The 26,878-nt window shown below is 44.7% G+C and overlaps 3 protein-coding genes across 8 annotated transcripts; all 3 read right to left on the reverse strand.

The window, feature by feature from the left end:
* Window positions 1–16: 16 nt before the first annotated feature.
* Window positions 17–12,616, reverse strand: immt (inner membrane protein, mitochondrial (mitofilin)). 6 transcript variants are annotated; one of them, XM_076291812.1, is made up of 14 exons: window positions 12,424–12,616; window positions 11,164–11,237; window positions 10,734–10,929; window positions 10,174–10,342; window positions 8,801–8,929; window positions 7,621–7,731; window positions 6,641–6,774; window positions 5,932–6,035; window positions 5,050–5,185; window positions 3,878–4,007; window positions 3,030–3,253; window positions 2,308–2,439; window positions 1,915–2,044; window positions 17–1,341 (listed from the first exon to the last, which is right to left on the reverse strand). In XM_076291812.1, exons 1-14 carry the CDS (start codon window positions 12,463–12,465, stop codon window positions 734–736), a joined length of 2,319 nt encoding a protein of 772 aa, XP_076147927.1. In that variant the 5' UTR covers window positions 12,466–12,616; the 3' UTR covers window positions 17–733. The 6 variants fall into 6 exon arrangements, with proteins under 6 accessions (XP_076147927.1, XP_076147928.1, XP_076147925.1 ...); XM_076291813.1 differs by having other exon boundaries at window positions 3,030–3,250; window positions 7,621–7,734; XM_076291810.1 differs by having other exon boundaries at window positions 7,621–7,734.
* A 499-nt stretch (window positions 12,617–13,115) lies between these two features.
* rnf103 (ring finger protein 103) lies at window positions 13,116–18,169 on the reverse strand. Its single transcript, XM_076291819.1, has 4 exons — window positions 17,377–18,169; window positions 17,031–17,173; window positions 16,751–16,866; window positions 13,116–15,571 (listed from the first exon to the last, which is right to left on the reverse strand). Exons 1-4 carry the CDS (start codon window positions 17,600–17,602, stop codon window positions 14,095–14,097), a joined length of 1,962 nt encoding a protein of 653 aa, XP_076147934.1. The 5' UTR covers window positions 17,603–18,169; the 3' UTR covers window positions 13,116–14,094.
* Window positions 18,170–18,558: 389 nt separating this feature from the next.
* Window positions 18,559–26,857, reverse strand: abhd18 (abhydrolase domain containing 18). Its single transcript, XM_076291829.1, has 13 exons — window positions 26,770–26,857; window positions 24,923–25,030; window positions 24,505–24,589; window positions 23,455–23,555; window positions 23,249–23,324; window positions 22,778–22,862; window positions 22,342–22,369; window positions 22,030–22,168; window positions 21,331–21,420; window positions 20,840–20,941; window positions 20,064–20,496; window positions 19,539–19,701; window positions 18,559–19,361 (listed from the first exon to the last, which is right to left on the reverse strand). Exons 2-13 carry the CDS (start codon window positions 25,012–25,014, stop codon window positions 19,301–19,303), a joined length of 1,455 nt encoding a protein of 484 aa, XP_076147944.1. The 5' UTR covers window positions 25,015–25,030; window positions 26,770–26,857; the 3' UTR covers window positions 18,559–19,300.
* Between the last annotated feature and the right edge of the window lie 21 nt (window positions 26,858–26,878).

A 26,878-nucleotide genomic window follows, 5' to 3' on the forward strand; every position in this document is an offset into this window, starting at 1 on the left:
GCAATAAGAATCACGATTTTCACAACATCCATGATTTATTATTAGTATCCAATATTACTAGGGAGAATTGTAGCATGACAAACATGGACAATCAGGATCCTTACTGAATATCTAGCCAGTTGCTTGACCAGAAAAGAATTAACATCAAATTGAACAACAACCTTACATTTGTGGGCTTGAAACGGTGAACATAGCTAGTGTTAAGTCATACGCGTTAAACCTAGCTCGTGTGAGCGGGACGGCCCATCTATCTGCTAAGCTCTCACTCCAAAGTTAATCGGTGAATGGGTGCTTTCTTATATACAGAGGGAGTGGTTTTCTTTTGTTCTCTCCGTACAATGGCTAACTCTTGAAATTCATTTATGCATATGAGGTACAGTTAAACATTCAGAACACTTTGTTCTCATTCCGAGAGTTTCGAGTGATAGGTAGGCCATGACGTTACCAATTTTTTAGATTTGCAGGCTAATGCCACTTTGTTGGAAAACATGAAAACAAAACAAAAAAAAAGTGCTTCGGGACTTCTGACTGATATCGTTCCGTTGACTCTTAAATAAAAAATAAAAAAAATCTCAGGAGAGCAGGAGGGGCACAGATGCATCAAGGCGTTTCCCGTGGCGACCTGGGGCCAGAGTCTCGGCACTTGTAAAATATACAGCTCACGTCGTCTCCCGTTGGACACTCTCTCCCCCCGTCTACCCGGCTAGCTCTGGTGCCTTCCGGCGTGGCGTGCTCAGGGAGCCTGGGTGGTTCCCAGGCCGACGGCGTTGGCGTAGGCCGAGAGCAGGCTGACGGCCTGCCGCGTCTCCAGCGTGAGCCGGGCCTCGTTGAGCCAGTCCTGGGCCACGCGCCTCGGCTCGCCCCGCAGCTGGTTGAGCAGCTTGGCGGCCAGCTCCAGGTCGCCGCGCTCCATGCTGTAGCAGGCGTAGGACAGCAGCTTGAACGTGTCCAGGTCGTCGACGTTCAGGCTGGCAGGGGGCGCCACCTGCTGGGGCTCCATGAGCAGCACGGCCTGCAGGTAGGACAGGAAGTACTGGTACAGGCTGTTGCGCGTCTCGTCGATGAGGGCCACGCGGCGGGCCAGGTGGCGCACGTCGCTGAAGCGCGCGCGCAGGGACGCCTCGCTGTAGACGCCGCGCTTCAGCGACTCGGCGGGGAGAGCCGACGCCAGCGCCTGGGCGAACTCGTTGTCGGAGCAGCTCTCGCGCACGGCGGCCGCGGCCGACTCCAGGGGCTCGGTGGGCGCGTCGGCGCCGGCCGTGCGGAGGGTGTAGTTGAGGGCCTCCACGGACAGCCACAGCTGGTGCGCCTTGCGAGCTTCCTCCTCAGCGATCACATGACCTAGAGGCAGTGGGAAAGAGAAAGCTCACGAACAAGCGGGGGACCCAAGGCCCTAAGGCCTATGAAGCTTACGAACATGCAGGGGACCCCATTGCCCTAAGGCCTATGAAAATAGGCTGCCATAGCCCTAAGGCCTATGAAAATAGGGTGCCATTGCCCTAAAGCCTATGAAAATAGGCTGCCATAGCCCTAAGCCCTATGAAAATAGGGTGCCATTGCCCTAAAGCCTATGAAAATAGGGTGCCTACACTGTTATGCAGAATCCACTAATCTGCTCCAGGGTGGCCCTGTCATACTTTACTTACAAATTTGGAAACTGAGAATTAACAAGGTCCTTAAATTCAAATAACCATTACATTTCTATTATTTTATATTAGTTTTATGAAGATGTTTTGATATAATATATGTTATATTATTTGGTGGCCAGATAGACTTTTATTAGTTAATCCTCCTTCCCTTCCTAATGCACTCCACTTGACACTATCCCTGACACTAGATCACCGGTCCAGTCTGACCATCTATCAGGGCAGAGCTGCATGCGCGTGGGTGTGGGTGTGTGTGTGTGTGACTCACTGTCGATGGACTCCTCCATGCCCTTGAGTCTGGCGTAGGCTGCGTTCATGTCCAGGGTGAAGGCGTCCAGTTGCTCCTGGGTCATTCGCCGGTAGTGTGTCTCCTGCTCCTGCATCTTATTCTTCAGGGTCTGAGTGAGAGCCAGAAACAAACAAGCAGATGAAATAACAGAAATACTACGGAGTGTGGTGTATTGTATATGAGTGGCGCTTTTGTGAACGTTTGAGGCTTTGGATGTTTGAGTCATTTTGTGTTACCAGATTCTATGACAAATTATGTAAATATATACATTTGTAAATTATGGAGCATAAGGGTTATAGAGAATTAGTGGAAGACTGTGTGTGTGTGTGCATGTGTGTGTCTGTGTGTGCGTGTGTGTGCGTGTCTCCTCACCTCATCAGCCTCCGAGCGCAGCTCCTGTTCCTGCACCTTGAGCACGTCGCGCAGGTGGTCTGTGTGTGCGGCCGCTTGCCTACGCAGCTGCGTGCGCATCTCCGCCTCCATCACCTCACGCACCTCCTCCACCTACAGGTACATCAACACACACACACTGAGCTACAGCAGCTTAAACCACAGTCACCGTTTTACTACTACAAATACTATGAATATTACAAGTGATAACAATAATAATATTCCATGACTTTTCCCTGACATTGCCTGACAAAACACCTGAATTTCCATGACTAACTTTATATCATAAATTGTACAATATACTGACCAATGATTTCAGAGCAGCCGCGTAGCATTCAAGAATCTTTTACTTTTGAATAAAAGGGCATTGAATAAATAAATTTGGGCTACTCAAGCAAGCAGTGAAGCGAATAACCAGATATACTCCAATTCTCAAATTCAAAATATTTGAATTAATGGATTATTTTCGGCAAGTACATTTTAAACTGCTACAACAAAATTTCCTGATATTCCATGACTTTGTCCCAAAAATGATAAAATTCCCTGACTTTCCATGTCTGGAATAGACTTTCCAAAATTCCATGACCCGTGGGAACCCTGATAGCACCTTCGTCACATTTATACAAGGCACTTGAAAGCTGAAGGAAAGTTCCAGCACAATGTAGGCCAACACAAAAGCCGTAAAGCTGCTGCTGCTGCCGCACCTTCTTCTGCTGCTCCAGGCGCATCTCCTCGCGGTTGTGCTCGAGGGCGGTGACCACGGCCTGCTCCAGGGCCTTCTGGTGCTCCAGCTTCTGCTGCTCCAGCGCCGTCTCGATGTGGATCTGCTCGCGCACGCGCTGCTCCGCCAGCTCGCGGTTCAGCTGGTCGATGCGGCGGTGCGCGTGCGCGATCAGAGAGTTCAGGTCGTCCGTGCTCAGCTTGCCTGCTGAGGGCAGTGGGAGGAGGGGGAGGGGGGAAGGGGGGGGAGGAGGAGGAGGAAGGTCGGAAGGAGGGTCAGAGGTTAACTGTAGAGGTTCATGGGAAACTGGAAGGGCTTTCAGAAGGAAGGACACAAATTTCAGCTGGACCCGGTCTCCTCTTCGCCACTCATATATATTCATTCATTTATTTATTTATTTATTTATTTATTTATTTATATATATATATATATATATATATATATATATATTTTACACATACACATGCATGCATACATACATACATACATACATACATGATACTTAGAATATAGTTTATGTCCTGCATTTCAGCATACGGCTTGACATGACTTAGCCCACAACCACACATTTTATCTGTGTTTGCACTGCAGGGGATTTGCATCTATGTAACACCCATGTGCAGTTTCCTCTTCAGGCCCAGCAGCCCAGCCTCCTGTCAGGGCCAACGAGTCTCATTCCAATTACTTTAATGTTATTATCAACTTAAAGCGCATGCTAGCATGTGACATGAAACCCCTGATAAACGCTTGCCAAGACTACCTGTGTATTACAATATGAGGAGCTCTTGACAGCTGTCGTGTGTGTGTGTGTGTGTGTGTGTGTGTGTTTACCAAGTCCTTTCCAGCTGGCTTTAATCTCTGGTGTGATGCTGTCCAGCTCCTTCTGGAACTGCTCCTTGGCTTCGTTCACCAGCTCGCTGTACTGGGAGACGATCTTTGCCTCCGACTGGGCAGCCTGGACCTGCGGATTACAACAGCACGTGTAGATATAAGATATACTTAGTGTACAGTATAGGCAATAGTCCAAACACACTTGTGCAACATGAGCTATGAAGCATGATGTGCAGTTGAAACCTCACATATGACTAGGCATTCTTCAGGAGATTATATTGCCTAAGGATTTGTTACACAACACAGAAGACCAGGGTAGCAGGCCAAGCATTTTACACTTTTGCCTTTAATGGGAGAATAGGTGTCTTTTCTGGCTGTGCATAAGCACCTTCTGCTTGATAAGGTATCAACTGTAAATCCATCAATGTTAATAAGAGGGATTAACATCCCTGGATAGAAATTGGAGCTCATTACTTAAACAAGCTTTTTCAGGTGAGAGAGAGAGAGTCAGCGCGAGCGTGACAGAGACAGAGAGAGAGAGAGAGAGAGAGAGAGAGAGAGAGAGAGAGAGAGAGAGAGAGAGAGAGAGAGAGAGAGAGAGAGAGAGAGAAAGGGAAAGAGGAGCACAAGGTGAGGAGAGATAAAGTGGTCAGGAAAAAGAGAAAGAGAGAGCATGAAGGTAAGAGGTGAAGAGAGTGAGCAAGCCAGGGAGATGGTGGGGATGAGAGGATGGCCTACGGCAGGGGTTCCCAAACTTTTCCACGACAAGGCCCCCCAAATACCACTAGGTTCTGGCCAGGGACCCCCTTGATGTTTTATTAATTAAACCCATCGACAATACTACGGCAAATGTAAAAATACATTAAGCTAATCCTAATAATTATTTTAGCCACAACGCGATGGAGCATACAGTGTGTAAAAAATTTATTTGGGGCTTTCTGCTATATGAGAGCCATCACTCTACTATTATTCCCAGTCATTATCATGGGAAATATGTTCAGATATGCGTCACATTATTATAATGGCATTGTATAACAACCCTCATAGTATATTTTAAATGTTTCAAATGTATTTATTTCTTGCTTTTTATTTTTCCCTCCAACTTGCTGAGGCCCCCCTGGTATCCCCTCGCGGCCCCGGCCCCCACTTTGAAAACCACTGGCATACGGTACCTTGCCCACCACTTTGTCCAGGTCTACAATCATGTTGTGCAGATTCTCCTCCGCGGCCAACACCTGGGGTCGTGCTGCGTCGATTTTGGAGTCCTTGGCAGCATTGATCACTGCTTTCAGCTTCTCCAGCTCATCTCTATCACACACACACACACACAGAGTGATGGCACATTACCCTCATTTATTACACGGCTCTTGACAAGGCAAGTAGAACGCTCCATTGGCTTGAATGGGATTTCCCAAAGTTCTACGGTAAAATAATTTCATGTAATTACCGCTGTCAATGGCAACAGGTTTTGTGCTTCTGATACGTCTTTCATATCACTACGCACGGACTGGAACTTCATTCAAAAGTGAAAGCAGACGGTTGATCAGCTGTGTTCTAAAGAATGTTTGATTCAAGTTCAGCGTGTGTTGTTGCGAACTATTTGTTTCTCAGCAAATGCCACGATGAACGGTAACAAATAGGCTAGGCTATGTAGGCTAAAGTCATATCGTGGGGAGTTTATTATTTCGTTTTGGCAAGTAGCCGTGTTATAAGCGGGATTATGTCTAGAACGCCGGTCATTATTGGGAAAATAAGTCCCGACAGGGCGAACCGGACCCCGACGCGCAGCGGAGGGGTCTTGTTTCGCCCTGAAGGGACTTATTTTCCCAATAATGACTGGCGTTCTATACATTATCCCTTACATAACATCTCATTAATAAACCACTGCATCAACCTCTTGCAAAGCTGAACTTTCCAAACAATGGGCTTTAGATATCTGAGCCCCACTACTGCATGGCTTTGCTTCAGTTTGGCATCTCCCAACAGAGAAACTGTTTGTTTCCTACGGTGTGTGAGATAAGACCAGTGTGTGGTGTGGCATCTCTGTGACTCACTTGGCTCTGAGGAGGGCGGCTCCTGCCTCGTCCACAGACCGGCTGCGTTGGTCCAGGGCCTCCTCTAGCGCCCTCCACTGGGCAGACTTCTTATCCGGGGCGCCCTGACAAAGACAACACACACACACGCACACGCATGAAGACACGTCTCATTCCAGGCACATAAAACCTCTCCCACTAGCTAAACGTTAGCATCTTTATGAAGGGTTATGAGGTGGGGTTTTTTTCAAACATGTGCTGTGAGAATGTGACACTTGTGACATTTGACATTTTAGACAGGAACCCTTGCCACTGCCTGGAAATACTCCACACAGAGAGAACAGCACAAGACTCTTTTTAGGACTAGCTCAGAAGCTCTGGGGACTTCCTGAAAGGAGCCTGATAAGCGAGGACATTATCTGGACTGCGCTGGCTTTGTACAGATGGCTGCCCTGTTGACTTGCCCTCTCACTCAGCACCCTCTGAGCACTTAAAGGGCCAGTTGGACACCATATCTTCAGTCCCCCCAACTGTCCACTGCAGGGCTTCTAAAAATACCCCAACAACCCCTCACCACCTCCACTACCACCTCACAACTACCCTCAGCATTGGTCTGTTCTCAGCGGCAACACAAAAAAGGATGAATATACCCCCCCCCCCTCTTATTTAATACGGAATGCTAAGGTCTCATCAGGACACTGTGTGGTGGCTGTTGAGTGCCGGGCCTCACCTCTGCATCCATGGCCTCCTTCAGCTTCTGGGTGTGGACGGCGATTGCCGAGAGAGCCGCCTCCTGGGCTCCGATGGCGGCCATCGTGACGTTAGCGGAGCTGCCCAGAGTCTCGTCCAGAGTGCTGGAGAGAGCTGGACATGGGGGTTGGGAGGGGGGGGCACACAGACAGATAAGACCACGGAGCAAGGCTGCAAACCTGAGGCTACTTCAGCACCAGGCTAAGAGGCCATGCAGAGGCACAGAGCAGAGGGCCAGTTCAGCAGCAGAGTCCAAAGAGGACACAGGAAGTTAGAGAGCACACAGAGACTGATCAGAGAGGGTGAGTAGAGGGAGGCTTGAACACAAATGCAGAATTACAAAACCACCAATGCAGTGGACGCAACGCCAACACCTGTGATATGTGAAGGTGTTTGTGTGTGTGTGTGTGTGTGTACTGGGACACCCAAAAAGAATATATGCAGAAAAGTGGCATGTATTGTGCATCTCTTAGTGTGTAGGCTTTGAGTATATGTGCATAAGTGTAATATTGTACATATGCTGGTGCATGTGTGCTCAGCTACTGAACAGCCAATGGCGTATGTGAGTGTGTGTGTATGAGAGTGTGTGTGTGTATGAGAGTGTGTGTGTGTGTATGAGAGTGTGTGTATGAGAGTGTGTGTGTGTGTATGAGAGTGTGTGTGTGTATGAGAGTATGTGTGTGTGTGTAAGAGAGAGTGTATTGGACACCTACAGGCCAGGGTATGTGTGTGTGTATGAGAGTGTGTGTGTATGTGTGTGTGTGTGAGTGTGTGTGTGTGAGAGTGTGTGTGTATGAGAGAGTATATTGGACACATACAGGCCAGGGTGTGTGTATGAGGGTGTGTGTATGAGAGAGTATATTGGACACATACAGGCCAGGGTGTGTGCGTATGAGGGTGTGTGTATGAGAGTGCGCGTGTGTGTGTGTGTGTGTATGAGAGTGTATATTGGACACATACAGGCCAGGGTGTCTTGCTCTGCCTTATCCTTTGCAGCCAGGAGTGCGGTCACCTCCTCAGCTGGCCGTTCTTTCAGTGCAGGCTCATGATGTGCACACTCGTGACATTCCCCTGCTACGGACACACACACAGACACACACACACACACTCTCAGTTCATCCTCCTGTTTCACACACCCTACCTGTGAGTGTGTAAGCCAGGACACTGAGTACGGACAAACACTAGTATGCTTTATCCACATGCTTTCACAAACACACACAACCACTTGCGGTTGCACAACCAGTCAAATCACTGGTACACACCCATATCCAGTGTTCCCAGCATAAAGCCAGTGCCATCCATGTCCCATGACCACTTATACATTACAGCACACACACACAGACACACACACAATCGAAAATGAACTGACATAATGCACACTTAGATACGATGCACACTGTGTGAGATGTGTGTTAATGCGTGAACTTGCAGGCACCTCCATGTTAGTGATGGTGGGGAATGAGCAGAGGGTGTTTTTGTAGTGTTGTTTCTCCAAGCACAGTGAAGGGCAATCACACCCATGCACCAGACCAGACAAAACACAGAGGAGGGTGAGCCGACGTGTCCCTGGAAGAGACACAAGGAGCGCATGCGACAGGACAGTTGTGCAGGGAGTGAGAAATCCGGCTAGCTGATGACCGTGATAAGGATGGATTTGAGGCCACATGCTGAGAGAGAGCGAGAGAGAGCGAGAGCGAGAGAGAGAGAGAAAAAGAGCGAGAGAGAGAGAGAGAGAGACGCAGCTAAGTGCGCAACACAGTGAGTGCCCTTTGCAGTTCAGCAACTCCAGATCAGACGAGATTAATCTTGTCACAACCCAAAACACGCTTGTGCTGGCATCCACAGATAAGGATTCAAGCTCCATTTCAGAGCAGTAACAACGTGCCAATTAAGCCCACAAGTTCATATTTCATGTAGTCCATGAAGACTCTACAAGTAATGATAACATTTCCAGCTAATTTGACTGTGTAGTAAAGATGTAATGTTGAACCTGAGGGACTTCACATCCTTGTCTGTGAAGCCGGTTTTTTAAAACGTGTTTGGAGCTGGAGGCTGTTCCTGCAAAGGGTAGTGAGTGGCGAAGGGCAAAAGTGAAAGGTCGAGAAGAGGTCAGCGTGCGGTCAGAGGTCGCATCACAGACCTGAAGCCTCTGCTGGAGGGGCAGCGGGTGGCGCTGCTTCAGCCGGAGCCTGGTCGCTGGTGCCCGGGGCGGGCACAGAGGGCACCTCGCCTATGGCAGAGAGGATGTGGGCCGCCTCGGCGGAGGCCTCTGCAACACAGCGGGAGCGTCAAGAGCGGAACGGAACCTTGCGCACGCTGACACAGGTTGCAGTGGGGAAGGCTAAAACTGACGTGCACAACGGCAGAACCACTGCAAAATGTTATCTGAGGTGTGAACTGAACCCCACCCTTTTGAAAAGCAACATATCAGTCTCCAGGTTCCTGTTATGTTTGAATGTCTTTTTTATCACTTCTTTATCACTCAGTTAGCTGACTCATTATTAGAGCCACAGACTTCAACACCACTGAATGAAAGGGTGAAGGAATGCCTTTCATGAGACAGCAATTTGGCCTATCTTCGTACGAACATGGCTGACCTGAAATTATAAAGAACTTCTCAACCCGATAGAAGCAGTTTTACTGAAGCACAAACTCGTGGTAGAAAAAAATAATCATGCAGATTAATAAAATACAGCTGGGGACAAGTATGAGGAATTAATAGGATAGGCTGATTTCGAGGAAGAACTTATAATCTGTATAAAACAAGATTTAAAGAGTGAAGAATGGCTCAAGTCTTCTTATACATTGGCTTGCATGAATAAGATCACTGTAGAGTGTATAGTGTATAGTAACAGCAGTCATCATTCCCTCCTGCCTGTAGGATCTCTAGCAGAAACACACCCAGCCCAGCAGAACCCATCAATCAGGAGACTTAAACAAACCAAGTGTGCGCCTGCAGCCTGACAAGCTTCAGCCAGATCAGGTTTGCCTTGTGTGTCTGGCTTCCAAGATCAGTGAGTGACAGTGAAACATTTTCTCCTGAACCTCCAGTTGAAGAAAGTCCACAAGAGTGATGTTCATTGATAATACAAAATGCTAGAAATATGAAATACAACAACCATAGTACAGCCCTAGGACATGTCACTGGATCTTCCTCGGTTTGGCTCAACAGCTAAACAAAGCCTTATCCTGCCTTCACATGACTCTCCATGACCACTTCATCACTGAGGAATCAACTTACAAAACTCCCAACTATCAAACCAACTAGCCTAAATCTTCCATGACTTTTCCATGGCCCCAACCACAACAAAAGCACATTGAATGACCATTGTGCATCAGTTGAAGTTGAACTTTTACAAAAATTAAATTTTTTTTAACAATTGCTCTGGACATCTTTTCGTATATTTTCCAGTTCTGCGATTGACATCCCTGCAACTACGTCAACTACACTTCCACTGGCTACTAGACGTTGCTTACATGGATGACCACTGAGCGTTTCCCTAGTGTGCTCACCCTCAATTGTTTGTGGAGGTGGTGGAGGAGGAGAGGGGGCCGCGGTCTCCTCCACCGCAGGAGGCTTCTCAGGGGCGGCAGCCTCCTTGGCTTTCTTCTCCTTCTTCGGCTGCTTTGATTCCTTAGTGGCTTCAGACACCGAAGAGATCTGCAGGGGTTCTACTTTTGCCTGCCAGGACATTTGTACAAACAGTGTAAAAACCCAAGAAAACAATGTGCCCTTGTGACATACAGCTGTGTTGCTGACTCCAGGACAAGCATTAGACCTCATCCTCTATCCAATCTGACTGGTGTTGGTAGTTTGGTCAAACCATGATTTAACATACCACTAACACAATTCTTTAGGTCTGCATAATGCAATGCAGCAAATACAATTCTTCTTTTATTCTTCTGATATTATTTTATTTTATTTTATTGGCCGAGTAAGTAAGCGTGCTAAAGCACACAAGAAATTCAGTTTCGGCTACGGTGCCTCTCTAATGGTATAGAAAAATCTAAAGACAATACACAATGCATTACAGGTATACATCAAGATACTACCTCTGTGACTGGAATCTTACCGGTTTCTTTGGAATAGGGATGACAGGTGGAGGTGGAGGGGGACCTATGGTCATCCCAAACACCTGGTCAGAATAAGGAACCGTTTTCTCCACATTGGACCGGAATTTGGGGTCCCAATTGGCATAGAGGATTGTACCACCAAGCCCACCGCCCACTGTGAGAAGGCTGGCAGCCACAATTTTGCCTGCAGATACTCTGTAAACAAAACATACAAATAAACAAATAATCTGTTAATTTGCGTACACCAATATCAATAACCACAAAGTTCTCCCACCTAAAAATCAAACAATGAGCATCTAACAAGACTAATTAGAAGTAACTTCACCTTACTCAGCCAACACAATCACATACAGTAACCTTTAACAACACGCAAAGTACAAGCTGTTCCCGTCCCCATCCTTGAGGGTCTCCCGTTTGCACATAGCTTACCCGGAGTCTCCTGCTGAGGTGTACCGACGACAGTGCTGCAAGGGGTGGGCGGCCACTTTCCCACAGAGACATTGCTAGGAGGGAAACACAGAGGACGTGTCATTACCAACAGACAACTGTCATTACATTTCCATAGGACCATGAGAAGTATTAAATATTTTCCAATCAGGTTTCAGTGGGCTACATGCTAAGGCTACAAGGCTTCCACTGCTCCTATGTTATTCTGACAAAACGGATATTATATGGCGATAAATTAAATTGTATCCATGTTACATTTGTCGAGATGTCATCAGTAAAAGATTATGGAGTTTCCCAATGAGATTTGGGAGCCCCGAAAATGATGCTGTTCACGATGGTTAGATGTGATACGGTAACGTTAGATAGCCTTGTAGGTTTATTTAGACAGTTAGTGATAACTTATCTTGAGTATCAACGTAAAAAATGGACAACAGAATGCAGACCGAGCATAATTTTAACATTGGCTAACGTTACCCGTGGCATATGCTAATGTTAGCTTTGCTAGGCGTTCGGCCCTTGACAAAAACCGCCGTCCAGAGTAAAGAAAAAATGTCGAAAAGTTTACATAATGCCTAGGTCGGGCCACATTTATGGGAAAGGTTAGCTTCGAAAGGAACTTCGCGAACTTTTTCACCGACAAGGTCACGTCCTCCTCATGGGAACTATACAAACATCCCGCTCTCTTTAAAAAATCACAAATCAGTCTGGTTGGTATGAAATGTTATGTATATTCTGCAAACTGTGCATATATGCAATCAGAAAAAAGGATTGCTTGGTTGTTAACTCAGAAACCAACTGTTAAAGGCATGAGTGAATGACAGAAAATATGAATCACGCACAAACCGCTGCATTTTACGTAGCTATTCTTTCTATCAGGACAGACATTGGTGCAATATCATGCCGCTCATGAGATCCGTCTTTTCATTTGCTAACCATTTTATACCACCTGATGGATCCTCCTCTTTCCACTACGAAAGTACGCACTTTACGTAAGGTGGCAATAGCAAGCCGCTTAACCTCAAACAAATACAATATTACACGAGTACAACCTTTTACTTATATCTTGCATGCAATGTTGTCCCACAACTAATTATTAACGACCTTCAGCGATAATAACAGCTTCCCTTGACTGACAACAGGTAACTAAATTAGGCCTGTGAATGGGTCACTGGATGACCGTTCTCAGTGTGGCTAGTAACGTTTGGTTAGCATGCTAGTCAGTGCTTGCCACACAGTTCTTACCCGAGCTGCTGCATTTGCCCCTTTCAAACAGACACGCAGCATTGTGGTCGTTACTCCCTTAGCGTCGTAGTTTCAAGGAACTGAAGGAGGTTCCGATCACTATAACATTATAAGATAATACACCTCATATGCTGTCGTGCCCCCAACACAGCAGATTTCCCCTACCACCGTTTAGCCGAGTGACAGAAAAGGAGCGCATGCGTCCTAGGCACGCCCAACTGCGAAAAATTACGTCACAAGTTCATAGTTTAAGATGTACGTGATGAACATGGTGATGAACACCGAAGGTCTTGTAGGCTATGTTATTTCAAAGTAGCCTAGGCCCACTGTAGTTTTGAGATAGTGGCCTTTAACCCCTAATGTGATATTATTTTTATTCGCGTCTATTCTAGATTAGAAACGTTGTTAAGATAAATCCATTATGTTGACAAGCACAGGAGGATCCACGTTAGTATGAAGGTTACGTCATAGGGTTATGCTTAGAAAAATCATCATCATACACCAATTTATAAACCTGTGCATAACTGGCCATGGATCTCTGGTCTGGTGATATAGGTGGGCCTAATGATGGCAACAATAAAACCCACAATCTGTTATCAGCAATTTGGGGCATCAGTGTCCCCAGCTTTGTATAATTATTGTAGATGAACCAAAGAGTGACAACCATACTAAAAATAACAGGCACAATAATGTATTTGGGAACATTTCCACAAAATCCAGGTGAAAATAAATTTTATTTCAATGAACATTACAGTTCTCTCTTCATAACCTATTCTGATTCAGATTACATCGGAAGTGAGCAGGACCCAGTTTTATCAGGGTTAATCCAATCCAAACTGTCCATTAATGTGTACTCCTACCAAGACAGCATCAACATTATAGGCTAGTTTATTATTCTGTAATTTGGTATTGTCTTGTGCAAGCTTTTTTAATGGAAACTTTTCAGCATCTTAAGACATGTCAAAATTGCAGTTGTTGCTTTAGAGTTTTTGCTTTTCAATAAATATCAAAACAACATGCCTGGAGATAAATATCTGTTTGTATATATCCTGTTTTTTTTTTTTCAATTTCCATTATAAACTGACCAACTACTAACCCCTTCAAGATGTCAGACAGGAATACCTTCCATCAAGTAACTTGATTTCAAATTGTAACATTTACATATTTTTGACAAACTTTTTAAACACACTTTTTAAACATTAAATTCTGCTCATCAATGGAGCATATAGGTGGACTTTTGTGAAACCTTCACCTGCATTTTTGAGTCTTATGAGAAGTGGGAGGAGGATCATATCATTGTAAAGAAGGTTGCTTCATGTCAATAATGAAGCAAGCCATTGCAAAGAGGCATTCACATGTTGACATTTTTACGATTATAGCTGCAATGCAGATCAAATCTATTATCTATTACGAACAAGGCAAATCAGATCTCAATATGGTTAAGAAGTCCTATTCCATTGTTATTTTTTTGACAATTATCAATGCTAATAATGATGTGAGGATTATATTACCCATTGCAACTCATATACCCCTAAATGCGTGTAGGCTCAAGCCAATGGAAACATAAAAGAAAACAAACAACAACAAAAGAGTAGAGACTAACAATGGACACATCAAGCACTTATATAAGTTAGGTGAGGGAAGCAGGTGATGGGAGAAGGGATGTGACCGTTACTCTTGTTCTTGCAAGTCTGCTCCATGGGCCGGTCTCAACGGCTTCTTCTTGTATGACGGCCATCTGCAGACTGGACAACAGTGCCTTCCTCCCGCAAGCCAGACCACAATGCATTGCTGGTGGAAAACATGACCACATGGCAGCCCCATGACTAGGCAGTCGACTTCGAAGTTTTCCAGACACACGACGCACTCGGTGCAGGGGAGCATGTCATCAGGCCAGGGGAGAGATCTGTCATCCTGAGCCTCTCCACCGGACCATGACTCGGCCGTCTTCCTACAGTTGTCACTTACACATGGACTGTCCGCATCACTGCCTTGTTCACCTGGGTCTCTGTTAAACCCACTCGTTTGTACCCTATTACTTTTTGAGTCCGCGTTGTTATCTGTAGTGCTGACCTGTGAGCACTTGAACCCCCAGGTGGGCAGGTGTTTGATGTAGTCGATGGGGACGAGGGGACGCAGCCAGAGGTCAGGAAAGGCGAGTCTCTCCAGGAGGAAGTTGGGGTCGTCCTCCCAGTCGGACTCGTTGGGAAACGTCTGGAAGGAGGCGATGGGGTGCACCAGGTAGCTAGTGTACCAGTCCCACAGACTGGTCAGCCACTCCAGGTTGTTGGCGTTTTGGTCTTCGCGGCCGCACCGGCGCTTCTTCTCGAAGTAGTCGATCAGGAGCCCGTGCGCCAGGTAGGTGCTGAGGAAGAGCGCCGGGTGCGAGGAGTAGAAGGTCCAGTCCGCCCTCACCCAGGAGGCAATGGTGGTGGTGTCCGCGTAGCGCAGCAGCTTCAGGCTGTACTCGTAGAAGTTCTCCAGGTACGGCAGCTGCAGGAAGCCCAGGATGGGCAGCCAGGAGATGATGAGAAGCGAGTTGTAAGTCCCTAAAGTGCTAATGAGCACCACGAAGCGCTTGATGGTTGCTCCCTGCGTGATGAAAAGGTCCATCCAGGCCATGAGGTTGACCATGACCAGGCTGAGGACAAATAGATCGTTGACCTCGGGCTGCACCGAGCGCAGGAAGGTGTCCATGGCGTGCAGAGACATGAACTCCCCGGTGCTGTTGCCGTACCTATAGATGCCCTCGGGTGTCTTGAGGACATAGGAGGGTGTCTGCGTCACGCCTGTCTCCTCCAGGCAGCTGGTGTTGTCCCAGTTTCGCACATCTACGAAGATGAACTCGATGCGGCCCGTGAACTTGACGCTGAGCGCTGAGAAGAAGGCCGGCGGCTGGTCGAGCTTGGCGAAGAGGAACATCTTGACCGCGTGCTTGTCCCGCTGGTACCAGTCGTCCTCCAGCTGCCGCGAGACGTGAATGGTTTTGATGCGCGAGGCCACGTGTGCCGTCATCCACTTGAAGATGTGCTCGGTCTCGATGCGCCGCCCGCTGTACTCCTTCAGCATGACCTTGCCCTTGGAGGCCGACGTCTGTGGCACAGACATGATCAGCGTGGACTTCATCCAGCCACGCTTACGGCAGTATCTGGGAGAAAAAAGAAATACCTTCATGTGAGTTGGTGCAATGGCTACAGTAAGAAACATATTACGCATGAACAGTCTCACTAGGGCTAAGCGATTTGAGGAAAATATCTAATTGCAATTTTACCTATAGATATTATGATTGCGATTTCATTAGCGATAAAAGTGAAGCTTCAGTTCAAGATTCAGTAAATAATACATTTAAAATGTTTTGAAGCATTACCAATTGAGACGACATCAAAATATGCTCTACCTACAAATCCAATGATGAAACAAAAATAATACTGCTAATTACTTCCAAATATTGCTTTAAAGTTGCTCTAAGCGATGCTGGGTAATGTCACTTCTGTTGACTTTCAAACAAAACAGAGAGCTAGCTCGCTACTTCCTCCCCCTCCCTCCCATGCTGCTCCCGTGCAATTGAAACTCTCCTAAACGTGCATCTCGTCGGTGATTTGCTGGAACAGTTTGTTATGTTTTTATGGGCTAGGTTTACCCAGGTTGTTTTTGTTGCCATTTTTGGAGCCTGGACTATCCACAGAGATCGCGTTTTTTTACAGTGTATTCAGGACACAGACAGCTAGCGGTTGGTTAGGTGATGTTTGCAGTAAGTGAGATAAAATGTTTTAGCCTGAAAAACGAGTTGTATCGCTTAGAGCGCCTTTAAGATGGGCCACATCTGATTAGTTAGCATGGAATCTCTGATTGACGATGACGTATGTCACACCAGGACGACACAAATTTAAAAAATATATTATGTTGACTATTCATTGCAGCCTTTTTAATTTGCAAGTGGCATTAGTTCAATTCCATTAATCTTTCAGCCTCGCATTCTTGTTAACCAGGTATTTTGTGGCTCCATCTACAGAATGTGTAGCACTCTAGAATCTTTGCACTTAGACAGAGGGCAAATAGGTTTTCTATTCATGTAACTCAAATATTAAATTCTCAAAGAAAATGTGTATTACACAAACACCAGTGTGTAAACACTTGCAAGTTACCTTTGCATCATCCTGCCACAACATATTGTAATTTTAGTGGACATTTTGAGTTGCTTTATTCATTTGATTTTGTATTTACCTACTTTGTAATGTCTGTATTTGTCGCCTTTCAAATGCTGCCATTTAAAATATTCATACAAAGACATTTTCTATCTATAACTCCGACACTAAGAATCTCTCACCTTGAGTCACTTGAGCAGTTGAAAGTGCCAGTGCGGATTCCAAATTGTGACACTTTCTGAATCATTTTACCCCAGTTGGCTTTGCTCAAGAGTGGATCCCTGCCTTGAGCGATTACCTAGATTAAAAATAAAAAATAAAAATAAAAAACATTTTTGAGTTCTCATTTCCACACACAAAACACCACTAATGTAGTTTCTTATATTGCATAGACTAGACTGATTGTGAATGTATGTGAACTTGGAATGCAAAATAAGCTAAATTAATGACAGAAACACTTACTTGGACCAACCATATCCCATCTTTAGTATCTTCCACCAGTTCATAAAAGTGCATCTCCCCGCTGAATGTAGTGCTCGAGTCTGTCCCAGGCTGCTCTTTCTCATTTTTAAGAGCAGAATACAGTTCCCCTTGCATCAAATCACCTGCATTAAACAAACAAATTTAACATGCACATTTGTAGCCAGATAATACCTAACATTTTTCAACAAATAATTTTGTAGAAATATGTTCGATTTTTAAGGTTATTGTCAAGTACTCATAAAAAGGATTTATCAGTAGCCTAATAGTGAATAAACCTGTATTGAGATCAGATGCCAGTTATTTCTCAATAGCTGAAAGGACTTACCTGACTTTTCAACCAGTTCTCTGACATCCTTCTTCTCTGCCAAGCCCGAGTATCCCAATCCCCGACATTCCAGGATGGTTTTCAACTTTTTAAAACTCAACGTGACAGGGTCCACGAGTTGAGTAGCAAAAATGCCCGTTTCATACCATACTATGGCTTCAAAAAAACGTGCCAAAACAAACAGCACCAGAAAGTACAGAAGTAGGAAGAACAGTTTTAACCACATTTTACCCTTTTTGAGGAATAGGCTACTTATTGAATATCTGGTAGGATGAATCCGTTGCGACCGAGTAGCCTAACCTCGCATTAGGTTAGTATGTCTCGACGGTTTGCCTGTCTTCTGTCACTAGCTGTGTACCTGCTGAAACTAGTCCAGCGAGTTAGCTAGGATAGCTTATTTTCTTCACGAAGACATTCCCCTCGGGACTGATTCTATGGCGACATAGGACGCCACGGATAACTCCGGGGCCATTTGACAATTCTTTAGGTATCCATCATTTTCACCAATATGTTTTAGTTGTTGTTAAGTAATGTTGCAGTCCCCCAAGGCTATTCAGCTGGCTAAGCAAACGGAACAACGTAGTAGGCCACTTAGTTATGGCCTTGTACGCAAAACTGAATCCATGGAGGGTACGAGACCAGAATCTTCACCCAAGGGGCATGTCGCCAAAATTCAGTAGTCTTCTTTCTGCAGTAGGTTACCAACAAAGAGTGCTAAGGTGACAGGGCGCGGTAGCTTTCCCAGAGTTGCTGGCTGATGTTGTTAGCAAGATCGCCTTGATTGCCAGATCAGCTGGTGCACATAACAAAACGTCACATGAGTATTTCCGTTTCCGCCTTGCTGTTCCCTACCCTACATGTCACCATTATCCCCGTGCACACTAAATCATGTTGCATAATAACCTGGGGAGCAAAAATTACAAACTGTTCACATTTACTAATACTCACACACCACGTCACAATGTCGTAAGCTATCATACACCATAGACTGAACAGTCTGTCATACACAATTGTGCACAGAGGAGACTCATGCAATATTTTAGGCAAATGCACAGTACAACATAATAATGTTAAGTAATATTAACTCCAGTTTCACTGATGTGTCTACATAATGGAAACAATTCGCTCTGAATAATGCCTATGATAAAATAAAATAAAAAATCTCACTCAATACAGCTGGGCTTTATTTCATTTCGTTTTTATTTTAGAGTGAAGAAACAGGAAACAAATGAATGCCATTTAAATGTGCTTTAGGAATATTTTATCTTTGGGTCCAACAGTAAATATGACAAAGGGTATGTCTTTAAATTGTAAGTATAAACATCTATTAATACTCTAGATATTAAGTAGAACTTGTTTGTAAAATACACTTTCTTTCATGAACAACTATTTGGCAGTAGTAGTATTTTTTACCCATCAAAACATGGCAACACAAGGGTTAAATGTGATGGCAACAGAAAACTTACTGGGCCAAAAGAGTGGGACAGAATAAGCAGGAACCTTCTTGTTTAACAGTCATTGTGAGGCACCATTTATCTTTATCCAAAAATACAATACTTTTATTTAAAAAAAAACTTTCCCTGCAATTCCCAGTAGTTTCAGTCAAGGTACTAAACACAGTGGAAGGCAACCGTGATAAGGAGGTATGGTATTGAAAAAAAGAACAGTGAAAACACAAAGTTAGCACAAGTTGTGGATTGGCATTAGGGATGAAATGAACTGTCTGGATGGATGTTTTCATATAAATGCTACTTTTTTGTTTGTAAATATTCACTGGTGCTGCTCATAGCACACAGCGTCTGTCCCATCGAATGAGGATTCCTTCAGGGCTCGTCTGTGTCTAGAGCTCATGTCATCAAAAGTTCTCCATGTTCTTCACTGTACACACATTATACTTTTGAGTTAAGAGCATGCTTGTTAAAACTCACTTCTCATGACTGGAATACTTTTGAAGAAACCGGTCGAAGGCATCATAAATAGCTTGCCTGGAGAAAATGAAAATAACACAATCCTGTAGTTAGTCATAATAAAACAACACCGCCATGCTCTTCAACCACAATTGTAAGACAAACTGATTTTTTTTTATTATTACATTCCTACAACGAAGTGGTAAAATCAGCACAAGTCGATTCTGTGAAGGTATCTGGATCTGACTTATTTACCTAAAAAGTCGCTGTTTGAAGAGATAAGCGCTGATGTGGCCACCATTGAGATAGCGAACCTCACAGTCAGGCCAGATCTCCTGCAGACTCCTCACGCCGGTGCGGGGGATATACGCATCCTCCTTGGCCAGCACAATGATGATCAGGCTGGGGTCCACCGGGACTGCAAACAGACCAAGGGTCCAATGAGCACCTGCTGCCTTAAGGTTCTAAAGAGGTACTCTAAACATTCTAGAACAGGTATTCTAAATATGAGGTTGTTATAAGAGGTAGGAAGTCTAAAAGACTGCTGGTCACATTTTTCAAACATTCTAGGTCATATGTACGAGCTGTGCATTAAAGCTAAGTGTTTAAAATACACGTTTGTGCCTTACATGCATAACACCATAGATGAGACCAAATGTGACTACCCCACACCATCCACATCCACACATACACCCACACATATATACGCACAAACACTCAGACACAAATAGCAGAGCAAAAAAACTGTGTTTTTTTTACATAGTACTTAGCGAGCCCTACCTGAGAAGTTGGCGATGTGGGTGCACTCGTCCATGACTCCCTTCATGAAGTAGAGCGACTCCCTCTGGAGCGACTGGCGCTGGCCCATCCCCCCCTGACCCCCCCTCCGGCTGGCAGCGCGCGAGATGCTCTTGGCGTGGAGCATCTCCAGGTGCGGCCCACTGCTGCTCACTGCCGACAGCATGTGGTCCAGGCGCTCGCGCTCCGCTGCCGCCGCCGCCGCCTCCCCTCCGGCCACACGCTCACTTCCTCCACCGCCACCTCCTGCCTGCGAGCGCACAGCCGAGGAGCCCAGGCCCACCTGCTGCTGCTGCTGGGACTGCTGTTGGTGGTCCAGGCCCAGCAGCTCGTGGGAGAAGTCCAGATCAGACAGTGTGTCAATGCTGCCCGGGGAGAACTTCACAAAGTCCTGGCCCATCCTGAATGAATCGGTCTGTTGTGGGAAGACAAAACACAACAACAACAACAACAACAACATGCTGGACTCCAGACATTTTCTCGTAAGTTAATCTTTAAAAGGATTTGCCGTTTTACAACTGGATTTAACTTAATCCCTTAATGCCGAGTGCGCAAATGTGCGTTCCAGTGGACAACACCTGCTGTAGTTGCTATAACAAAGGGCTTTGCATCAGGTCATCACTGTTCTAATTATAGATTTGCAATCCATACAACCTGGATTTGTACTGCACTCGAACTGCCTTTTTGTTCTAAATTTGTACAGACTTTCAGAGAAGTTTTCTGTAACAACATTCGTGAGTAATATACAGTGCACATACCCCACAATACTCCAGCAACCTTATGATCTCTTCCTCATACACTGTGTGCATGGCATACTGCTTCTCCAGTTCTCTCCAGTTCACAGCTTTGCTTAAAACGCCCTGGAGAGGGACAGAAGGAACATCATATAAAATGAATGTTAATGTTCTCTGAAATCCCTAACCACAAACTGGTAGACATGTTCGCAATAGCATGTTCTCAATTGAACATGATAACTCAACTATTATTATGAGTCCAATATTCTGGACTAGGAGAGTATGTGTGCTCCTAGTGAGCTCACTGCTTTAAGTGTGTGTATGAATGTGTATAGATAGATAGATAGATAGATAGATACTTTCAATTCAAGCAGTAGTAGTACAAATTCAGTAATATACACTACCCCCGGATGGGTAAAATGCAGAGAACAAACTTCCTACTACAGGAACTTCCTACAGGACTAATAAAGTATAACTAGCTAGGTTTCCCCCAGTGTTAACAGCTTAGCTCTTACTGTGGTGAAGACACTGGAGGCCGTGGTCCAGGAGAGGCATGGCACCAGGGGAATGGGCTTGGGCCAGTTAGTCACCGCCAAAGACGCCATCTGTACAGACAGGTGAAATCATGTCAGTAAAAAGTCAAATCAAAGTTCGTGTTAAACTGGGGTATTTGAAAGAGCTATAGCCAATATCAAGACCCTTGACACAGAACACATTAATTTGTTAAACAAGGCAAGGTCAGCATTTCACAATATCCACTGATATCCAGGCAGCAGGGGGGGGGGGGACATGGTGCAAGCAGGAAACTACAGACGGGTCAGGCCAGGCCCGACGGAGCCGAGGGGGAGGTGCTGGGGGTGGAGTGGTCTAAGAGGCCACTGGCAGTCGTATGTAGGTCAATGGACCTTTATCCCCCCTGGATACAAGTCGACTCTTCCTCTGCAGGGCCTCCTACTGGCACTGAATCCAGCATAACCGCACACCCAGTGGCCACAACAGCAGGCTAACTTACTTTTGCAAAGAACAACGTAAAAGCTCAGCCCTGCATCATTCTCATGAAATCATCCATGCCGTCTGAATTAGATTGGTGTGGTGGCTATAAGTGGCTATAAATGGCCTTCACTGGAACTAGTGGATTAAGGGGTCAGCATTGCAGACGGTCCGATCCACGCAGGGGTGTTTGTATAAATAGGACTGGGACAAAGAGGACTTACGTGGCCGCCCATGGAGATGCCCGTCATGCCCAGCGGCCAGTAGCCCTCCCTCTCCAGCCAGTGGAGAAGCACCGCCGACTCCAGGATGAGCGCTCCTCCCATGACAAACAGGTCGGACACATTCTTCAGGCTGGAGCGTCTTTTTTTTTTTTTTTTAGAGCAAACACAACTCATCAGAATGCATGTATGAGTGACGTTGCAGTTCATAGGCTGATAGGCTGCAGATGGTGATTGGTCAGTAAGTCAGTAGGTTATCAGTAAATGTTGCATTTAAGCATCAGTCAACTATATCTAGTGAATGAAGATACTTACAGCTGGTCCTTCGGCTTCCTGTATCCATGTGCAGTTCAAGGTTAAGGATATGTCTGACAAAGCAGCGTTTTGGCACAATGGAGGATATTTAACACATACATTTCATACATTAATGTAAATTAATTAATACATGTCATGCTCAATTTTGGCCGCTCTTCAAGAGACTCTTGAAGACAGTCATTCATTTACCTGGTAGGCAGGTACACCTGTCTCTTTTTGACAATACCAACTGGTATAGTCAGTCCGATCTGTGCTGACATTTTTGCTGACAACATGCCCCCCCCCCCCCTCACCACAGCCACAGCTATTTCAATTAGTGGAGAAGTTCTCCAAAACAAATATGATTCACAGCAAGTACAACATAACCAACAAATGTACAAATGGAGAGGTTATGAAACCTCACTGATAAAGGTTCCTGAAACAGGATGAGGGATATAGTATGGGTTCTCCAAAAGCAGAGATGCCATTCCTGCCTCCTTTATCATTGGCCGGGCCATGAGGGTGCGTCGCCTCCAGTAGAACTGCACAAGAGAAGGGGGGGGGGGGATGTCAATCATCTGCGACCACCACTGTGAAGTCATTCTGTCGTTCTAACGTATTTCATGCTGACTTGGATTTAAATTTTGACTTGGAAAACTTTAATGTCCTCCGAGAGGCAATCAGTGGTACAGCGCAGAAGTAAGGCCACGTGTTTTTATATAATAGCATGTTATTATTATTTTATCACTGCTACATATAATCAGAAACAACACTGACTCAATTATCTATAGCATCATTTCAATCGAGAGGGTGTGCTCATTATGGTTCTTCTAGACATCATCCGCCAACATCGTATTTTTTACTATTTTGTTTCAATTCATTCCCTCAAGTGTGTATGGATCTGTGTTTAGGTGTCTGGTCAACGTACGTGGTCACCTGTTCCTGCCAGGTGTATGCACACGGGGTAGTGCTTTTTCCATTTCTTGGGGACTATAAACTGGAACCTTGAAATAAAAATGATCAAAGGTCAGGCGTACAATCTCATAGTGAGAGCTCTACTAGAATATGCAGTCCACCTCATAGTACAATCCACATCATAGCACAGTCCACCTCATAACCCAGCTGAAACTATACCTGGCTTTTATTGACTCTGTTGGCAAGACACCGGGCACAATCTCCTCGAGGGGTGATATAAAATGGCCATTGTGAATTTTGCAGTCGGATTCATCCTCTACCTGGGAACATAAAACCAATCATAATGAGATTACCTGTGTAGCCGGTGCACATAGAGAAATAATTGTCCTGGGCACCTTTATCTGCATGTTTTTTTTTTAATAGCATCTGACTTTTAATTATTCAAGCATGATGAGGAAGTACGCAATGATAAACATTCACATACTGCTTGCAAATGATGGCTCTAAAAAATATTTTTAGTCATTGCTTGCAAACAATGACTGATACAGTAAAGGGCAAAAACACATCTCACGATGCAAAGATGTCTAATGGTGCAGAAAGAACAGTTACTAGTGGTGGATTATTCAGTATGGCACAGCTATATAATAGTGCTTCAGAGTTGTGTCTTGAAGCACAAAGGATATTTTTTTACAATGAAAAATCATTTAAAGGAGAACTCTGGCTGTTTTTCAAATGTTTCATGATTTTAAAGACGCTGGCCCCCAGAGAGTAGCACTGTAGCTGCCTGGTTACTCTAGCTGTTGGCTGCAGCAACTTGAGCTACACATAACCGATTTTTTTTTCCCGTACTGACAGTACTCTGTGACCTCAAGAGACAGAGATCCAAGTGACAAATGGCCAGAGTTCTCCATTAAGTGCTATACACATGCAACTGTAATACTGCAAAAGAGAAACTTTATTACAAATTCTCAGTGTACTTTACATATGTACATTATATGCACAACCTCTGCACTTGATCTGGACCACTATCTGAACAACAAGAAAACAGTTTTACTGAGGAAGGAGAGAAGTAGTTTTACCGTATCAATGTAAACAGGATAGAGGGAAGTAGTTTTACCTTATCAATGTAGACAGGATAGAGGGAAGTAGTTTTACCTTATCAATGTAAACAGGATAGAGGGAAGTAGTTTTACCTTATCAATGTAAACAGGATAGAGGGAAGTAGTTTTACCTTATCAATGTAAACAGGATAGAGGGAAGTAGTTTTACCTTATCAATGTAAACAGGATAGTCCTTGGGCACCAGGTGCCTACACCTCTCTCGGTCACCAATAATTTTCCTGAACTCAAATATTCTTAGAGTAGAAGTGGGGGGGAAAAACATAGCATAACTTGAAGGTTACAACACTGTCACGTAGTGGCCCTGAGGAGAGAGACTTAGATAGATAGATAGATAGAAAGATAGATAGATAGATACAGTAGATACTTTATTGATCCCCAAGGGGAAATTCAAGACTTACAACTTACCAAATATCAAACAAATATGTCAGTATACATTTTGCACGCACACTGCATTTTTGTCAGCCAGTTATGACATTATCCCAGTAGCTTTGTTTTGATGCATAACAAGGGGGTGGGGGTCACTTTTGTAATTGACTAGCCTAATATATCTACCTGTCTTCACATACCTTTTTAGGTCCTCTGGCTTTCCCCATCCTTGGATGAAAAGCTTGGTCAGGAGAAGCCTTCTATAAAGCACATCAAGTCGACTTACCCCCATCTGTAAGGTCTTTCATCTAGAAAAAATTAAACCCAATCATATAATTTATAATTTATAATTTATATAACTTATCAAATAAGTTGCAGCAATTAAGGAAGCAACCTGCCAACTATAAGGCCGGTACGCACCAGATACGGCACAAAATTACGGTGCGAAAATGAGAAAAATTTGTGTGTGAAATTTCCGCACTTAACGTGTAGGCATGGGCGGATTATGACATTTTTTAATTTGTTTGATATGATTTCCTGTATTCTGGTCCATTTTGGGGATGGCCAATACTAAATTCAATCAGATTCATAGCCTACATCCTGATTTGTTAATATTGAGGCAATGATTCCATGCAAAGGCTTGGGCTTCAGGGCCCCCTGTCCCCTTGGGCCCCTGGGCCCGGTAGGTCCGTGCAGTAATCCATCCCTGCATGTAGGCCTACACCGCGAATCCGATGCAATTATTTTAAAATCATCAATATTTCAAGCAAAATCATGGGACCACGCAGTTTGGCTTGAGATTTGCTGGAGAAAAGAAACTTTACGGCCATCGTTGTGCTATTATGATAATTGTGCAGTCAAACCAGGCAGGGACAGGAGTTGGTTGGGGCCATCAGTGCTACCCATCCGCTACACACACACACACACTGGAGTTCTGGAATGTGGGGGGACTGTTGTAGCCTAACAACTTGTAGGGTAGGCTATGCCTAATTTAAAATGTTACATGCCAAAATGTTATATGCCAACACGTTATAAAACGACCATAACCTATATCATGTGCAACTCACGAAACCATTTCACACGCACGCACGTCAATCAAAAGTCATGTTAATTTGCTAAGGAGGGGAGCGCACAGAGACACTGCTGCAACAAGTGGTTGAAATGGATCAGCTTGGATGAAGAGGATCAACACACAGCAAAAGGCTGATAATGATATCAGTTACTACCTTACCTTTATAATGTCCACGGATAGTTTTCCACGTATTAAGGAATACAATCGCAATTAAGGAAGCAACTATTACACTTCATTACATAACAATATTTGTCGCTATGGAAATCAATAGCTATTTAATGACCCATGTATACATATCTATAACCTAATACTTAAAAATACGTAAACATTCAGTGTTTACAATACAGACATTAGGGCAAGGGTTCGCACTAAGGAACTCGAAGCTTAATGTTAATCAGTCCCGAGACCACTGCCACATTGCAGTCTGCAACCAAACACCAGAGGACGCCTTTTGACTTTTGCGAAATAACGTGGAAGGAAACCCTATTCATTCACATTATGTGCAGTGCGCGAGCAAGACAAACAAACACCTCCATTCATGTGTAATGTGTTTCGAGAATGCTGTTGTTACTTCTGAAAGAAAATGTTTAGAAGGAAAAAGCATGAATCGCTCGAAAATTCTTTCCTTCAAAACAGTTTCGTAACAACAACGGGTACAGGGTCAATAACGAGAACACATTAGAAGCTAGCTAACAGTCAATATTACACTGCTGCCCCGAACATGTCTTCGCACTGGCGGCAAGGAAGCAATTTATTAAAACGAAACCTGTCGAAAGTTCATTGACACTTCGCTCTATCCACCAGCAGGTGTGGCCCTAAGGTTCAGCTTTGCCGTTGACTTTGAGGGTTGTTATTTTCCTCCATTGACTGCATGTATGTTTTCACTGTGTGTAAGCTAGAAAATGTATTTATTGCGAGAATCAAAGACAGATTAGATATACCTCTAAGTAAAACGGAGATATGATGTCCTCAAACCTTTATTTTTCTTCCATGCTCATCACAGAGGGCGATTTCACACCAGAAACAGAACAGCGTCCCATCATTCCCCGGTAGTAACCATGTGACGGAAGTGTTTTTTTTTTTT

Source organism: Alosa pseudoharengus, unplaced genomic scaffold (genome assembly GCF_046254945.1).
Source record: "Alosa pseudoharengus isolate Yale_2024_CS ecotype anadromous, Long Island Sound unplaced genomic scaffold, YU_APseudo_1.1 YU_APseudo_1.1_scf_19, whole genome shotgun sequence".
In the NCBI taxonomy this organism is placed as follows: Eukaryota; Metazoa; Chordata; class Actinopteri; order Clupeiformes; family Clupeidae; genus Alosa; species Alosa pseudoharengus.

What these genes read in the sequence shown, in the direction of transcription:
- immt (XM_076291810.1), bottom strand. Translation starts at nt 12,465, where the DNA reads ATGCTGCGTGTCTGTTTGAAAGGGGCAAATGCAGCAGCTCGG. An exon ending in AGGAGGCCATGGATGCAGAG is followed by an intron (nt 6,036 to 6,640) that starts GTGAGGCCCGGC and finishes TGTCTTTGTCAG; the next exon opens with GGCGCCCCGGATAAGAAGTC. An exon ending in AGCCAGCTGGAAAGGACTTG is followed by an intron (nt 3,254 to 3,877) that starts GTAAACACACAC and finishes CACTGCCCTCAG; the next exon opens with CAGGCAAGCTGAGCACGGAC.
- rnf103 (XM_076291819.1), bottom strand. Translation starts at nt 17,602, where the DNA reads ATGTGGTTAAAACTGTTCTTCCTACTTCTGTACTTTCTGGTGCTGTTT. An exon ending in AGAACTGGTTGAAAAGTCAG is followed by an intron (nt 17,174 to 17,376) that starts GTAAGTCCTTTC and finishes TGTTTAATGCAG; the next exon opens with GTGATTTGATGCAAGGGGAA. An exon ending in ATGGGATATGGTTGGTCCAA is followed by an intron (nt 16,867 to 17,030) that starts GTAAGTGTTTCT and finishes TTTTTAATCTAG; the next exon opens with GTAATCGCTCAAGGCAGGGA.
- abhd18 (XM_076291829.1), bottom strand. Translation starts at nt 25,014, where the DNA reads ATGGGGGTAAGTCGACTTGATGTGCTTTATAGAAGGCTTCTCCTGACC. An exon ending in AGGAAGCCGAAGGACCAGCT is followed by an intron (nt 22,169 to 22,341) that starts GTAAGTATCTTC and finishes AAAAAAAAAAAG; the next exon opens with ACGCTCCAGCCTGAAGAATG. An exon ending in GCATCTCCATGGGCGGCCAC is followed by an intron (nt 21,421 to 22,029) that starts GTAAGTCCTCTT and finishes CTGTCTGTACAG; the next exon opens with ATGGCGTCTTTGGCGGTGAC.